The following is a 17,281-nucleotide window of genomic DNA, read 5'->3' as shown; positions in this document are numbered from 1 at the left end:
GAACATTTTCAAACTAAGAAAAGAAAGGATCTAAAGGAGGAGGAGGCTGCCGTGGCCTCTGCACACAGTAAGTCCCATGTAACATAACAATTTTACATGGTTTAAAATGTTGGCGACCAAATATTCTATTTGGCGCCTAAATTTTTCAGGTTAGGAGCCAATGGCTCCTAGGTAAATTTTTTAGTCTGGAGCCCTGCAAGGAGATAGTACAGGGTTTTCTAGGGTTCAATACCAGATAACTAGCAAGCTGAAAAAATGTAAAAAGCGCATGAACAGTACCCAGAGTCTCAAACGCTAATACTTGTGTGATAATGACACTGAAACGCTTCTTTTCATGTCCAACATCCGTCTCAAACTGACTTCAATGGAAGATGGTGACAATTGGCTCAAGGAAAACCACAGCGCAGTAATGGAGAGGTTTTACCTGTGTGAGCATTACCTATGGGTACATCTAGGCACTGTGCAAATGCTAGTTTTTGTTTAGTAGCAAATATTTCTCTATGTCTACCTGTATATACCATATGAAGAAAATATGCTGAAACCACTGAACAGTCTTAACCAACGTGAGATGAATGTTTGCAAGCATAACTACAGTAGGCCCCCTTATGCCATGGAATTTGCCTATGATTATTACCTTTAATGGACTTGTTGAAGCTGAAGGTACATTTTGCTCTTGGTTGTAGGTTTCTGGGGGCACAATTTCACTGCTGGCCATTTCAGCGTCATTAAAACAATTCCATGTCATACCCTGTACAAAAAAAAAAAAAAACATTTTAAATATCTATATATGTATTTAGCTCCTAACTTTCCCTCATAAATATGCAAACAATGGCTTCAACATGCCATACATTTAAAATTACGATGCCTCTTGATGCAATTTAGAGTTGGCGATAGCTAGTGGCAGAGGCTTTGAAAGGTGATCAGGGCCCTTATGTTCGGTACCTATAGTTTACACCAGTGCTTCTCAAACTGTTAGGCGGGCCTCACCAGTGAGGCGTCCCCTAGTTGTTGGTGAGGCCCAGCTGGGGAGCCAGTTTTCACAAAGTAACTATGATCTGCAAAGTAGTGACTGTTTGCAAAAATCTCCATTTTACCAACATTATTAATTTATTTCGTAGTTGCTTTATTAGTATCTAGAGCTTGGGAGATGGGTAAAAGGTAGCCCTAGCATTATTTAAATGGACTTCAACCACACATAATGAGGCCCAGGCACCCTCTTGGTCAGTCTGGTGAGGCCCAAGCATTGCCTTGATCTGTTGAGTGAGGCTCCAGTAAAAAAAAGTTTGAGAAGCACTGGTTTAAACTACAGTCATGGCCTAAAGTTTTAGGAATGACACAAATATTATATTTTCACATGATCTGCTGCCCTTTGGTTTTTATGTGTGTTTGTCAGATGTTTTTATCACATACAGAAATATAATTGCAATCATATGAGTAACAAAAGCTTATATTGACAGTTAGAATGAGTTAATGCAGCAAGGCAATATTGGCAGTGTTGACCCTTCTTCAGGACCTCTGCAATTCTCCCTGACTGCTCTCAATCAACTTCTGGACCAAATACTGACTGATAGCAGTCCATTCTTGCACAATCAATGCTTGCGTTTGGTCAGAATTTGTTGGTTTTTGTTTGTCCACCCGTCTCTTGATGATTGACCACAAGTTCTCAATGGGATTAAAATCTGGGGAGTTTCCAGGCCATGGACCCAAAATTTCTATGTTTTGTTCCATGAGTAATTTAGTTATCACCTTTGCTTTATGGCAAGGTGCGCCATCATGCTGAAAAAGGCATTGTTGATTGCCAAACTGCTCTTGGACAATTAGGAGAAGTTGCTCTTGGAGGACATTCTGGTACCATTCTATATTCATGGCTGTGTTTTAAGGCAAGACTGTGAGAGCCAATTCCCTTGGCTGAGAAGCAACCCCACACATGAATGGTTTCAGGATGCTTTACAGTTGGCATGAGACAAGACTGGTGGTAGCGCTCACCTAGTCTTCTCCGAATAAGCTGTTTTCCAGATGTCCCAAACAATCGGAAAGGGGATTCAGAAGAGAAAATTACTTTACCCCAGTCCTCAGCAGTCCACTCCCTGTACCTTTTGCAGAATATCAGTCTGTCCCTGATGTTTTTTCTGGAGAGAAGTGGCTTCTTTGCTGCCCTCCTTGAGACCAGGCCTTGCTCCAAGTGTCTCCGCCTCACAGTGCGTGTAGATGCACTCGCACCTGCCTGCTGCCATTCCTGAGCAAGCTCTGCACTGCTGGTAGCCCGATCCCACAGCTGAAACACTTTTAAGAGACCGTCCTGGCGCTTGCTGGTCTTTCTTGGATGCCCTGGAGCCTTTTTGGCAACAATGGAACCTCTCTCCTCAAAGTTCTTGATGATGCGATAGATTGTTGACTGAGGTGCAATCTTTCTACTCTTCCCTGTTAGGCCATTTTTATGCAGTGCAATGATGACTGCACATTTTTTTTTTTTTTTTTTTTTTTAGAGATAACCATGGTTAACAGAAGAGAAACAATGATGCCAAGCACCAGCCTCCTTTTAAAGTGTCCAGTGGTGTCATTCTTACTTAATCATGACAGATTGATCTCCAGCCTTGTCGTCATCAACACCCACACCTGTGTTAATGGAGCAATCACTGAAACGATGTTAACTGGTCCTTTTAAGGCAGAGCTGCAATGATGTTGAAATGTGTTTTGGGGGATAAAGTTCATTTTCTAGGCAAATATAGACTTTGCAAGTAATTGCTGTTAAGCTGATCACTCTTTATAACATTCTGGAGTATATGCAAATCATCAATTTAAAAACTGAAGCAGTAGACTTTGTAAAAATTAATATTTGTATCATTCTCAAAACTTTTGGCCATGACTGTACAGTACTGAACATCTTCCGCTCTCATCCTCTTCAAAACGTCTGCTGACATGCCGTGTGGACAGGAAAGGATTGTTCAGCAGTAATCTCGCTTTGGGTCTCTCCTGTGCAGGGAGCTGCTCATTGCCCTGTTTGTGCTCCCAGTGCTGTTGCGGGCAGACTGCAATCTTGTGAGTGCAGGATGGTGGCAATCTCATTTGGGGGCAGGCAGCGGTTGCAAGCTCCTGGGTTTGGGCGGGCGGCCCAGCTGGGGGTGCTCTGATCTGCAGGAAGAGCAACTTGCCCAGAGCGCCACTGCTCCCCCTGCAGGTTAGGGGCCAATTTTTTTAATTGAATTTACGATTTTCAAAATCTAGGCAAATTAATCTAATTCGATTAATCGCCCAGCCCTAGTAGTAATACACATCCACCTCCCACAGCTAATGTTCTCATTCCCTGCTTCCACTTAAGTCTAGCCCCACAGGAGCTACCCACTCAGCCAATCATTGCAACACCCCAGTCGGATTGGCATACAGACAGGACATACAGCAGCTGATAAGTATGGGAAGACTTGAGTTTTTAAGTAAATTACAAAATCTATATAACTTTCAAATACCAGCTAAATTGAAAGGAAAAGATTTTAACTGGATAATCCCTTAAATATTGTAGGTTGAGGAACAAAAATAATTTTATACATAAATTGTTACATTATACAAAAAAAAAAAACAACAACAACTTCCTAAAGCCTGTGGACTTCCATCTGTGAATCCCCAACTGTTACATAACTATACTCCCTTATCATGCCCTGTCAGCTAAGAGCCACAAGATGGAAAGAAATGTCTAAACTTTGTTTTAGACCCGCCCCTTTTTGTAAAAGCATTCCAGCTCCGCTTTGACAGCAGACTAACTGCATGTTACACTTCCATCACCTGAGGACAAACAAAGCTCCTCTGATCACCCGGAGGCCACTGCTGTGGAACCTAAAAAATAAAACATTTTAAAAAACGTGCGAGAAAGATGGCAGATGACAAAGTCTCATAAAATAGATATGGTACCTGATAACATCCCGGCTGCTGACACCCAAAGGGAACTTGCTGGTACAAAACTGGTGATGAGCTTGAGTACGGACAAGCCTGTAAGAAATACTCATTACAGAAATTCATGAAACAGACTTTAAAGTGTACCTGTCATAACTTTCAAATTCTAAATACACACATATAAAGCAAGTTTGCAATTCAAGGCACTTCCTGTTTCCTGACTTTTTTCACAAAAAAAAAAAAAAAAAACAGGAAAAATACAGGAAGTCTTGTGTATCCCAGGCCATCTGAGCACTCAAGAAGGCAGTCATGTGACTGACAGACACATTGAGCCGTGACTCTCTGTACGGGCCAGAATTCCTGGGTTCAGTCTTTTTTTTTTTTTTCAACCTTCACAAGTCAGAAAATCTGCCTTCAGGAGACTGGACCTGGACTTCTGGTTAAGTTCAGCTTCATTTTACAGCATGATAAGAAAAAAAAAATAATGAATGTAAATTGCAAACTTGCTTTATATCACATCTACTGTTGATTTAGATTTTGAAAGTTATAACGACAGTGACACTTTAAAGAATCACTGTCATGAAAAATAAAGTTATCAGACACTCTAAAGCTATTGATGACAGCAGGTTCTCCGTTGAGGCCCGCTGTGATCAGGAAATATAGCCCGGGAAAGAGCATAGCAGCAGTGCATTCCACTCCCCTGCCAGCCACTAATTCCGACAATGTAGTCTCAGACTTCCATTGTCAGAATTGGCAGGAACTGTGATCAGTCCGGAGAGTGGATCGTGCTTCTGCTGTGCCTGCTGTGCTTCTCTCCCTGGGTATATCCCTGATCAAAGCAAGTCACATCAGTGAAATCCACTGTGATCAATAAAGTCTGTTATTGATCATGACAGGTACTCTTTAAACACAAACAATCAGCTTAAAGGGGTGTCCCACAAGTATGTATCACCTACACACTGGATAGGTGAAAATTAGGATCACTGGGGTCTGATAATATGGACAATAGCATTAAACTAGGAATGCTTCTCCCTGCTAAAGACTAATGATGGCTGTTACCTGCACATATGGGGATACTGGACTGAAAACTGGAGTATTCTGAACATATGGCTCAGACAGAGGAACGCTCCACACATTTGAATATTGAGGTGCTGGAGTGCGGATGACAACATGTCTCTGTTGTGCATACGTGCCTATAAGTTAAGATAAAAAATACAAAAATAGTTTATCCTTATTCAATCATTCAATTATTTCACAAAAGATGCCAAAATTTACTTACACAAATTATTCTTCCGTATAGCTGGTCCTAGCTTCAATCTCTTGCCATGAAAAGAGATCTGTGACTAAGGAAAGAAAAAAAAATAATAAAGTCAGTGCATCAAAGGAGAAGTCTGGCCCTAGCCAAATTGCTTACCACTCCCTGTGCCCGCAATGTGCTGCCGGCTCCGGGACCCCCCTTGGAAGGCATTTCAACACCCACCCCCTCAAGTTGTGAAAATACCCGTCCCGGCTTATGGATTATACGCTAAGCCAATCAGTGACTCCAGCTGTGTCCCATCCCAGAATCGTTTTATATACAAATAGGGACAGGTCAGTCAAAAAAGAAGATCAGCAAGGTGAGGCTGGCAGGGATGCCCCGATGACTCTGAGCCCTGTTCACAGCTTTGAAATGCTAATCGTTCAAAGAATATACATCCTTGTGATAAGGGAGCCCTGTAAGGGTTTAAAGCAGCCTGTTTAGGCAGCATAAAAATGATGACACTGACGGGTTTCCTTTAATGGAGTTGTTTCCCAGACAAGTATTACAATTCTTTTAAACTGTGTAAAACTGTGTAAAAAAAATAGGCGATAAACACAGGCAGCATTGTTGCATACTAGCACTGAGGGTCTGAGTACAAACCTTACAGAGAACTACATCAGCCTGGAGTCTAGTGTTCTCTTCAGGTAAATTCCAAAACCATACTGAGATAGGCCATAAGCAGATTGCCTGACGTCTGACACCGGGGTCCCTAGTGATCCCAAGAACAAGGATGCAATCTCCTTGATATTAATAGGGATAAGCTGATTGATGGGGATCCGACCATTCCTAGCACTAAACTGAAGCGTTTGGCAGCCTTAAAGAGAATAAATAGTGCACTGACCACAGTGGCTGTGCCAAGTGCTCCATTCATTACAGCGCAATAACTTCCCCATTCCCAGGATCAGTGGGGATCCGATCAGCTTGCTATCCCCTATCTTATGTATAGGGAACAACAAGTCCCTATGAGAAAATCCCTTTAACTGGCTGCCAATAAAAGCAGCTGTCTGCATGTCTGATCCCACTAAAGACAGATCAGACAATCTGTGTGCAGTGCTGCAAAATATGTTGGCCCATTAAAAGAAATGGAAACAAAACAGGCAAAATATCTAGACATAAGCAATTAAAAAATTTAGGTTTTGGGAAATGTAACAACCTCATGGGAGAAGCCGCCATGACACAAATATATATGTTTACAAATACACATAACAGACACATCCATCCAGCAGATCGGTATACTCACATCTATTATCTTCTGCACATCAACAACATCATAATAAGATACAAAACCATACCTAACAAAAGGAGGACAACAAAAACACTAAGTTGACATAAAGTAAAGGCAATAAGGCAAACCCCAAGAATGAGTCAGTGCTATCCCAGCCACCAATATCTACCAATTAGTTGAGCCCCAGGCTAAGGCCACATGTACACATTCCATATATATTGTCTGTGCATGGGCTGTATGCTACGGACTGGACCTAAGAACTCCCAGCATCATCATTTTTATTATTACCTTACTAAAAATGCTGAGTCAGTACAGTATTGTGTAGATTTAACAGTTTTGAGGCTCTCGGCATCATAATGAATAATGAAGACCTTTTGTCATTTAAAAAGGGGTCGGCTTCTCTGTTGCGTCTTAATGGGACTATTTGATGTACACAATTTCTTTGCTATTGTTTTGATGATTTTTATGGCGTACCTCATGCATTATAAAGCGCTCAGTTACACTCTGCAGCTAGAGTCCTTTACTAGGTCTCAGTTCATGAATAGTAGATCTGCTTATATGGCCTTGGGCAGGCTGTAGAGCAGGCTAGAAGAGCATAGATTTAACTGAGCAATTCTATGCAAAGGCCTGAATGATGCAAAACAGCCACTGGCTGCTTGTGTGCCACAAGTACCGAACCTGTCTGTACACATCGTAACTATAAGTAGAAGTTTTAGATCGACATTGGGTGAATGACGCTTCATATTTTCTGTAAAAACAGATAAAATGAAGTTGCCTGCATCTCTCCCCTATTTCCAAGTCTTCCTTTTCTGCTTCTAAGGAGGAGTGTGTGAATCAAGCATGCTCGAGTCAAATCACTTGGCATTTGATTACCGGTGGCCGAGGAAGTTGGATACAGCTCTTGGGAGTCCAGGAAAACAACCTAAGACTTGAAAACTATTCTGTGCCTGACAGGCCCACAGTGCAGTCCAGACCCCTCAGTCCTAAACCACCACTGAAATACTCCAACATTTTGAAATAAAGCCCATGTTTCTGCCTTTTTATATCACTCTTATAGCATTGGGGGGGGGGGGGGCAACCTTCTAACTTCTAGTAGTTGGTGGTTGATAGTAAAACACTGATCTAACCTACACATTGTATTTAAAAGACTTACCCTTTAGATGCACCAGAGCGGTCAGCAATTATTTTTACATCTTTTACTGGTCCATATTTGGAAAATAATTCCTTAATCTCAATTTCATCCATCTAAAATTAAAAAAAAAAAAAAAAAAAAAAAAAAGGAACATTTTGTTGTCTCTGTATACAACTAATATTCTATACACATTCAGGGGCACTGGGGCAGAGATGTCCTAAAGAATCCACTCTGGTGCATTTGACAGAGGTACTTTTTCCAACATTGCCTATAGGATCGCTATTTCTGATCTTAATTTAAATACTATGAGGGCACAAGCCATGAGATCATGCTTCACAAACAGGGTCATCTGCTCGGAAAGTTATCCAATGTTGTAACCACAGAATACCATAACATGTTTACAGGTCATTGGTTTAATATTTTTGCTTGCTTTAATGCCTTCGACAGTGGATTAACTAGACACAGCATTTGCCAAGGTTGCAAATAAAGGCTTGTGTATGGGGACCCGAACACTACCAGCATAACCGTATAGATTCCTGTATTTTGAAAAAGGCACCCATCCAACATTAAATAGCGAGTACTTATTACTTACCTTATAAATTGTATGTTGTGACAGTCATGTCTTTCAGGCAGCCATGCATGAAGTTGTGGTTACCTAGGTACAGGGCTTACACAGGGGCTACACTGCATTTTGAGGTCCGGGATACCCACTACACAGTGTATTCTATGAATTGGCCACACTCCCAGTGTGAAATAACTGTCCTGTTATCCTTCTATTTAGACATTGCAACCAAATATTGTTTCTTAGTTTCCATCAATAGATCTTCATGACAGATAGCTTTGTCATGGTAGGTGACCTTTGAGCTGAAAGGCTGAGGACATGTGGAGTTAAAGGGGTGCTCCGGCGGGGGGCACTTTTTTGGGGGGACCGGGGAGGAGGTGGCTGAAATAAAAGACGTCCACTTACCTCCCCGGTTTCAGCGAGACGTCTCAGGTCCGCTCAGCCACTCAGTGAAGGAGGCTGGATCCGTTTGAAGTCCGCTCGGATCCCGCCTCCTTCACGGAGTGGCTGAGCGGCCCTGAGACGTAGCGTCTCGGGCGGCGTCAGACAGCCGGAAGCGGCCGGGAACCGGAGCGCCGCGATGAGTGACCCGCCGCTGGAACCGGGGAGGTAAGTGGACGTCTTTTATTTCAGCCACCTCCTCCCCGATCCCCGAGCACCCCTTTAAAGGTGTTTTCCACCTATGAGTAAAAAAATTAAATGCTAGCTGGTCTTACTCACCAAGTCCCCCTGAGTATTTTGAGACGTCTCCTGTCTTTTTAGCTGCTGCCGTTCCAGAGTTATAAGTTCTTCTAAAAGCGGATCTACATCTAAGATACGAAACTACATTGCCCATTATGCATCTCCCTGATTGGTCCATTTGTGTACTTGCCCCCTTAGCTTTCTTACCTGCCCACTGCTGTCATTACTATTGCACAGTAAACACGGGATTGTTTTTTTTCACTGATTTTGCATCACATCACCACAGTATGTATTCCATACTAGCTGATGATGTAGCAGAGCTGACGCACGCATGGTGTAGTTATGTGCTGCATAACGGGCATCTCTTTACCAGGGGTGGGTGTGAAGTATAGGTTTAGATCTCTGCTTGCTGACAGTGAATGAAAACATTCTAGTTCCATCTAGGGCTGGGCGATTAATCAAATTAATTTGATTAATCGTCCAGAACGTTGAAATCGATTAGATTTTTTGTGAAAATCGTAAATTCGATTTTCACAAAAAATCATTTCGGGCTACGGTGCCGGAGAGGAGCTGAGAGGAAGGGGGTTGCGGCGCGGTGTGGGTGAGCGGGGAGAAGATGCTGGGTGGCCAGGCTGGAGATGGGCGGTGCGGTGCGGGCGGCCTCCAGCCACTGACAGCGCCGCCGCTGACCTGCCCCCGCCCCCTCCACTGAGCGTCCCGCTCTCCTTACGGCCAGATATAGAGGTGGAGGCCGCAGGGACTACAGTAGGTGGTGATCGCGGCGCTGCACGTCCTGGAGCTATACAGCAGGATCGGGGGGCTCAGTGCAGACCCCCGATCACCACTTCCTGTAGTCCCTGCGGCCTCCTCCACAGACCCGGGACCTCCACGTCTGGCCGGGAGGGGAGCGTGTGTGCGGGGGTGAGAAGAGGAGAAGATGTATGTGCCCTCCTGCTCCAATCACCCCCAGCTGCACCAGTCACCCCCCAGTCCCCTCATTGTCCCCCAATCCCTTCATTGTTCCCTCAGTGTCCCCCCAGTCTCCCAATCCCTTCAGTGTCCCCCCCAGTCCCCTTCAGTGTCCCCCACCAGTCCCCTTCAGTGTCCCCCACCAGTCCCCTTCAGTGTCCCCCCCATTCCCCTTCAGTGTCCCCCCCCATTCCCCTTCAGTGTCCCCCCCCCAGTCCCCTTCAGTGTCCCCCCCCCAGTCCCCTTCAGTGTCACCCCAGTCCCCTTCAGTGTCCCCTTCAGTGTCCCCTTTAGTGTCCCCCCAGTCCCCTTCAGTGTCACCCCAGTCCCCTTCAGTGTCCCCCCAGTCCCCTTCAGTGTCCCTAGTCACCCTTCATCTATACCTGCACTACTACACCCCTTATCCACTAGACCTCCACTACTACACCCCTTATCCACTATACTTCCACTACTACACCCCTTATCCACTATACTTCCACTACTACACCCTACGTAGATGGAGGCACAAACATGATTTCCTATACTATATGGGGCCTCTGTTACACTGGGAAGCAATACAGTTGTTGTCTGAAATATCATTAAAATAGTATCTGATGCTGCAGGGAGAAAATGTTCTGTTTATTTCGCAAAAAAGGAAGAAAAAAAAAAAATTGAGATTTAAATCGAGAATCATCCAAAAAATTTTAAAAATCGAGATTTTATTTTTTGCCCATATCGCCCAGCCCTAGTTCCATCCAGACTAAGAACATCCATAACACTTATAATATACAAAGCTGTGACACAAAGACAAGTACATGTCTGCAATCACTGCAGCAAGCAGAGATGGAACTTTTCATGTTAGAGAAACCTAGGCTCAGGGACACGTGTAAGTCTATGGAAGCAGCACAGGTGCATGGAGATGATGCAGATAATGTCTCCTGGGGGGTCAGGTTACCAAGTCAATAGACAAGCTAACCTGGCCCTCAGAGAGGAGATATTGGTATTGGGAAGGGATTGTTTAGAATATTGTTTTTATTACCCGGATAACTCTTTTAGGGTGCCTTCACACCTACCTGATCCACAGCGGATCTCACTTCTGTGGATTCGAAGCGAGAACCGCTGCGGATCCGGTATCAATTCACCCCTATGATAGCACATATTCGCAGCAAGATTGACATCCCGCTGTGAATATGTGCTTTAACTCCCTGGTGCCCACAGCCCCGCCGTTGCATCCCCGGCGGCGGCACATCCCCCCCCCCCATCACGGCCACATCCCCCCCATCAGCCCATCTCCGGCCCGCCGCCGCGAGCATACATTACCTGCTCGGCGGCGCGGCTGCAGTGATGCTCCCGACCCCGGTCCCGCTCAGCTGATCTGAGAGGGACCGGAGCCGGCAGCCTCACATCAGCCGGGCTGATGGGGGGGGGATGTGGCCGGGATGGGGGGGGATGCGCCGGCGGGGCTGCGGGCACCAGGGAGTTAAAGGGAACCAATCACCGGAAAAAGGCATATAGAGCTTTTGAAATGTGCTGTTAGAGCACACAGCACACTTGCCACACGTGTTTCCATAGCCTCCGTGCCTTCCCCGTGTAAGCCGCAAAGTAACTTTATAAAACTGGCACCCTGTATGCTAGTTACCTGAGGTAGTCACCTGGGCGGTGTTCGGCTAGCAGGTAGTCAGGGTCCCCTGGGCGTTCTACCGCTGTAATCACGCCCCTCTGGGCGTGATTCAAATGGCCGAGTAGCTGTGACATTCTGATGCTGGCCGCACATGCGCAGTGCAGCCGCTTCCATTCCGGCGGTACTGCACCTGTGCAGAATAGCCTCGAATAGCCTGTTAGCCGGAGTTCGAGGCTATTCTGCACAGGCGCAGTCCAACCGGAATGGAAGCGGCTGCACTGCGCATGTGCGGCGGCGTCCGGCATCAGAATGTCACAGCTACTCGGCCATTTGAATCACGCCCAGAGGGGCGTGATTACAGCGGTAGAACGCCCAGGGGACCGTGACTACCTGCTAGCCGAACACCGCCCAGGTGACTACCTCAGGTAATTAGCATACAAGGAGCCAGTTTTATAAAGTTACTTTGCGGCTTACACGGGGAAAGCACGGAGGCTATGGAAACACGTGTGGCAAGTGTGCTGTGTGCTCTAACAGCACATTTCAAAAGCTCTATATGCTTTTTTCCAGTGATTGGTTCCCTTTAAAGCACATATTCACAGCAGGATGTCAATCCCGCTGCGAATATGTGCCATCATAGGGGTGAATTGATACTGGATCCACAGCGGTTCTCGCTTCGAATCCGCAAACGTGAGATCCGCTGGGGATCCGGTAGGTGTGAAGGCACCCTTAAAAGGTTTTAATGTATCCATCTTTTTCAAGATTAGGTTATTTCTATATTTGGTTATTGATTTATATTCTTGTCCAAAGGTGAGGAGGTACACCAAGAACGTGTCTTATGACCCTCTGAAGTTTACACTGGTGTGGACTCAAAGGCCTTACATGGCTGGACAGTTTGTGGACATGGGAAGCTACAGCCCATATGGCCTGTACCACAAACGTTAATTACTCATGCGGCTGATAATTTTTATTGATAACGTGCATACAACTGACTAATATAAGAAGCAACTTTGTTTTATTATGATACCTCTTCCAACAGACCTATTTGTCTAGTTCTGAAATGATTCTGCCTTTTGTTTTGGTCTTCCATGGTAAAGTCACACATAGGGAAGTTCCTGTCTGTTCTAAGGGGATCTTGTCGCTGACATTATGACTTGGAGGATGTCACATTAGGTCATTTTAGGGAAGACATGGTGCACCCTTCTGACACAGGGGCAGCGTGGTAAGAAGATTATGTTCTCTGCAAGGGCAGCAACATATAAAAAATGTAACTATATACCTGTGTAATTATGCCAAAGCTGACAAAAACACAGAACTAAAACATTCCAGCACTTACATTAACGTCGATTCCACCAACAAAGAGTGTGTTTGGTATAATTCTGCCTTCAGGAAACACATAACCCTGGTTTGGTTGCTGTTCCTCTTCATTGGGACTTTGGCTTCTAGACGAAGACTACAAATAGGAAAATCACATATTGTTGTTTTAGTGTCGCTGTGCTATTTGCTTGTGTACAGACACTGGATTACAACTAGGGACCATTTCCCCCTAACAGCTCTTGCTGCCTGAAACATGGTCTCCTTACTACAATGCACTACAACTACACTGCAGCATTTCAGAGAAATGTTTTAAAGGGGTAGTCCACCCAAAAAAATTTTCTTTCAAATCAACTGCTGCCATGAAGTGCCAGAGATTTGTAATTTACTTCTATTAAAAAATCTCAAGCCTTCCAGTACTTATCAGCTGTTGTATGCCCAACAGGAAGTTGTATTATTTACAGTCTAGAGAGCAGGAGAGGTTTTCTATGGGGATTTGCTACTGCTCTGGACAGTTCCTGACATGGACAGAGGTGGCAGCAGAGAGCACTGTGTCAGACTGGAAAGAAAACACCACTTCCTGCTGGACAAACAGCAGCTGATAAGTACTGGAAGACTTAAGATTTTTTAATAGAGGTGAATTACAAATCTCTGGCACTTTATGGCACCAGTTGATTTGAAAGAAAAAATTTTTGGGCGGACTACCCCTTTAAGGCTTAACTTCCATCTATGATGAAGCTTTTATTCAGAGCACCTGTCACAGATTATCAAAGGGTATAAAATGTAGAATGGTGTAAACTGCCCACAGCAACCAATCACAGCTCCTCTATCATTTTACCAGAGCTGAAAGCTGAGCTGTGATTGGTTGCTGTGGGCAGTTTACACCAGACTATATTTTATACCCTTTGATAAATCTCCCCGTTTTATTGACTGAAAGTAGCAAGCACTATTTTTCTATCCTGTTGAAATCCAATGACGGAAACTGGACAGAAACCCAAAGAACCCCATTGAAGTTATTGGTGTTTGTTTGAACTTAATTGCTGTCTGTTATGCAGGAAAACATTCAGTTCCATTTATCACTTTTGAATAAAGATATTCTGAATATAGTCTCCAACACAGATATGGACCTACCTACCAATATGCCAGGTACACAGTACTCTGCATGGCTGCTCCTGGTCACCTTGGGCTTGACTGACAGGTCTGGTCACTGTTACTATAGAGCCACTGCATGCACTATGGACTCATAATGCAGCTTAGCAGCGAGTCCCCCTGTACCAGCCCTGGAAGCAGTGACTCCAAAAGGCAAACAACTATCTGCCTCTATAGCTGATGCCCTAATGTGACAGAAGCAGTAGGTGTGGTGTAGTCACTGAGACAAGTCCACCTCTGCCACAGAAGAAATTAGCTGGATCAGAGCACAGAGGTGGCTATAAGAAACAGAATTCAATGGTGAGTACATTATAACCACTTCTCCAAGACACAGGTATTTTATAAGCAAAATATTTTTCTTGCTGAAATAGTATGAAAAATATGGCATCTGTGCTCCCCATGGTTATACTGAGACATCGTTTCTTAAAACTCTGCATTTCTCCATCCCCTTGTTATTCCACCTAAAACTGGCAACTAGGTGAGAGCATTCCTCCTGCCAATGGAGTGCGTCCCTGCCATATGACAGGGGGCATTTCGGAGCTAAAACCTAGCTGGTCTTACTTACCAAGTTGGGAGACAGAGACCGGGATTGGGGGACAGAGAGATAGGAAAGAGAGAGATATATAGGAAAGAAAAAGAGATATATAGGAAAGAAAAAGAGATATATAGGAAAGAAAAAGAGATATATAGGAAAGAAAAAGAGATATATAGGAAAGAAAAAGAGATATATAGGAAAGAAAGATATATATAGAAAAGTAAGATATATAGGAAAGATATATATAGGAAAGAGAGAAGAGAGGAGAAAGAAGAGAGAGATGAGAGCTGTTTGCAAAGAACATAATTTTTTAGGGTACGTTCACACATACAGGATCTTCAGCAAATGTGATGCGGTGTTCAGTCATTTAGTTACATTGATATCTGCAGCTTCAAATGTGTGTCATAAAATCCGCTGCAATCCTGAATGTGTGAAGGTACCTTTAAAGTGTCACTGTCGTTACAACTTTCAAAATCAAAATCAACAGTAGATGTGATGAAGGTAAATTGCAAACTTTCTTTATTTTTTTTCCAATCATGGAAAACACGGCGGTTCCTGTTTTCTATCTTCAGAAAACAGGAAGTCCTGTGTATCCCAGGTCATCGGAGCGCTCAGAGAGAAGGCAGTCATGTGGTTGATGGACACAAAGCTCTGACTCTGTACTAGCCAGAATTCTGTTTAGTCTATTTTTTTTAAAACCAGCACAAGTTTTACAGCATGATGACAAAAAAAATAAACAATGAATGTATATTGCAAACTTGCTTTATATCACGTCTACTGTTGACTAGATTTTAAGTTATAATGACAGGTGCACTTTAAGCTGTAAAACACTGCTATAACTGCGGCCAGTAGGGGTCTCCCTCGCGCTGAAATCTAGCACCTCAACAGATACCAATATAAAGAGATGTGTAAACACTGAAAACCCCAATAAGGAGATACCAGTGTGCTGGGGAACCTGCCGCTATAGGCTGCTTTCAGCAACAACGGACATTCTCACGGCAAGACTGCTTGATAAATTTGGTGAAGGCCATAAAAGTTAAGAACTGTTGATTTTCTTATCACATCCCAGAAAATTTAGACAAAACAGGACGATGCAGAGAATTTTATTTTTTAAATTGGTTTAGTAGTAAAAAAAAAAAAAACTGGTAGTCACTGTAATTATACTGACACCAAGAAAAAAAAAATACCTTGTCATAGAAACACAAGAGCAGCTCCATCCATCAGGGGCTGAGGAGAGAACGGCCTCACGTGATCCCGAGTTGACGATGGCGGCTGTCGCGCATGCGCACTGTCACTCCAATGACTACAAACCTGAGACGCAGCCTTCGGTTATATCCCCTCACGCCTAACTAGATCCGTACTGCGCATGCTCGGCCGCCGCGGGTCTCTGCATTCGGGCCCTCACAGATCGGACACTTATCACCAGACTGAGGATGTTATCGTATTCTGATCCCGTCTACCGATCCTGATCAGTTCGTGTACAGGCCGATCATCAAACTAGCAATGCGACATTGTCCCCCTACAGCAGCGACCCCGCCCTGCGGTTGTAGTTGTGCGGGTTGAGGATCACTGCCTCACATACTAAGTTACACCACAATCCGCACTACTCCTTCAGATGAGCGGTACCAGGCCCGAGCACAGGCCGCAGCAGCCTGATATCCCGCCATGTTATTGAATAGGAAATATTTCATGACTAAACATAGTTGTCTAGTCATGAAATAGTTTAGTCATTAGCAAACCAGCAGCCTCGTCATGTACCGGACAGAACGCTAAGAAACTCCGTACTCACCATTCTTCCGAACACGTAAAAACCCTTAAAAACAAACAGAACTTGCCGCCAACTGGTTAGCGCGGCCGAGGGCGTGTCCTATTTATATCCTTCCCCGGAGCAGCGCATTCGCTTCATGGGGGGGGGGGGGGGGGGTGGAATAGACTAAGACACACCCATTGGGGAGTCATAGTGGGAAAGTCTACAGCTACAATTTTATTTCATTGGAAACGGACCGTGTGAGCGGCTCTTATTTAACGGCGGCTTACATTTTAACCATTTGTAAGTGCAGTACACCCCTATGGGCCGAGCCATTGGGTACTATGTGCTGCATGTATCCCTCCGCCAAAGTGCTAAGAATGATAAATGTGTATCATGCCGCCTTATACATGGCACGCAGCAGGTAGTGCAGGGGCTGGATGTAGGTCCGGCAGAACGCCTGTGACGTAACGTCTGGCCCTGTTTGCTTACGCTGAGAAAATGGCGTCATGTAAACCCTGTAATAATAGAGAACGTTTGTTGTTGTGTGTTCTGAACTGTTACTAGTGATTATGTAATGTGGACCTGGGGTCTCAGCTGTGAGGTAGCTGTGTATGAGGGGAAATATAAGCTCTCATTGGTGGGGACTATATGTAGGTGGATGGTTTGCACAACCAGTTGATGAACAATGGTCTGATAGGAGGTGATGTCACAGACATGACTATACACTAGTCCTAGAGATCATGTCGGTTCAATGTGAGATGCATGCAGCATTTGATTGTGTGGCTGCAAAAGTTGGATGCAGCCCTAAGGCCACATTCACACGTTCCCTGTTCTGCACGGGACACGGACGCGGAAAGCCTGTAACGGACTTCTCCCCCCGTCTGGGCAGCATCTGTGATAAGATTCTGGAAGCTGGGGAACTGTACAGATGCGCAGTGCTGTCATTACAGCGCGGCGCATATGTATACAGTTCCCCCGCTCCCAGCATTTTATCACAGATGCTGCCCAGACGGGGGGAGAAGTCCGTTTCAGGCTTTCCGCGCCCGTGTTCCGTGCAGAACTTGGAACGAGTGAATGTGGCCTAATTCTGCCATAAGCTGTATCCATGCTTTCCAGGACTCCCTAGATTTCAAACATGGCCGACTTTACAGACAACCATTATTTTGTTAACTTTCACCCAAC

General features: G+C 44.6%; 1 protein-coding gene across 2 annotated transcripts in view; it reads right to left on the bottom strand.

The window, feature by feature from the left end:
- DAZL (deleted in azoospermia like) overlaps window positions 1-16,247 on the bottom strand; it is a 47,985-nt gene extending 31,738 nt beyond the window's left edge. Inside the window, exons 1-9 of one of the 2 annotated variants that reach the window (XM_069958704.1) lie at window positions 16,139-16,247; window positions 12,688-12,804; window positions 7,564-7,655; window positions 6,426-6,477; window positions 5,165-5,228; window positions 4,945-5,078; window positions 3,904-3,981; window positions 3,778-3,828; window positions 635-748 (exon numbers count right to left, since the gene is read on the bottom strand). In XM_069958704.1, coding sequence (XP_069814805.1) covers window positions 635-748; window positions 3,778-3,828; window positions 3,904-3,981; window positions 4,945-5,078; window positions 5,165-5,228; window positions 6,426-6,477; window positions 7,564-7,655; window positions 12,688-12,804; window positions 16,139-16,141 — 705 coding nt within the window. In that variant the 5' untranslated portion in view covers window positions 16,142-16,247. The remainder of the gene's footprint in view (window positions 1-634; window positions 749-3,777; window positions 3,829-3,903; window positions 3,982-4,944; window positions 5,079-5,164; window positions 5,229-6,425; window positions 6,478-7,563; window positions 7,656-12,687; window positions 12,805-16,138) is intronic. The other variant, XM_069958705.1, reaches the window with a different exon arrangement.
- Between the last annotated feature and the right edge of the window lie 1,034 nt (window positions 16,248-17,281).

This window comes from Dendropsophus ebraccatus, chromosome 2, assembly GCF_027789765.1.
Source record: "Dendropsophus ebraccatus isolate aDenEbr1 chromosome 2, aDenEbr1.pat, whole genome shotgun sequence".
Taxonomy (NCBI): domain Eukaryota; kingdom Metazoa; phylum Chordata; class Amphibia; order Anura; family Hylidae; genus Dendropsophus; species Dendropsophus ebraccatus.
This window is presented reverse-complemented; position numbering and strand designations above follow the sequence as displayed.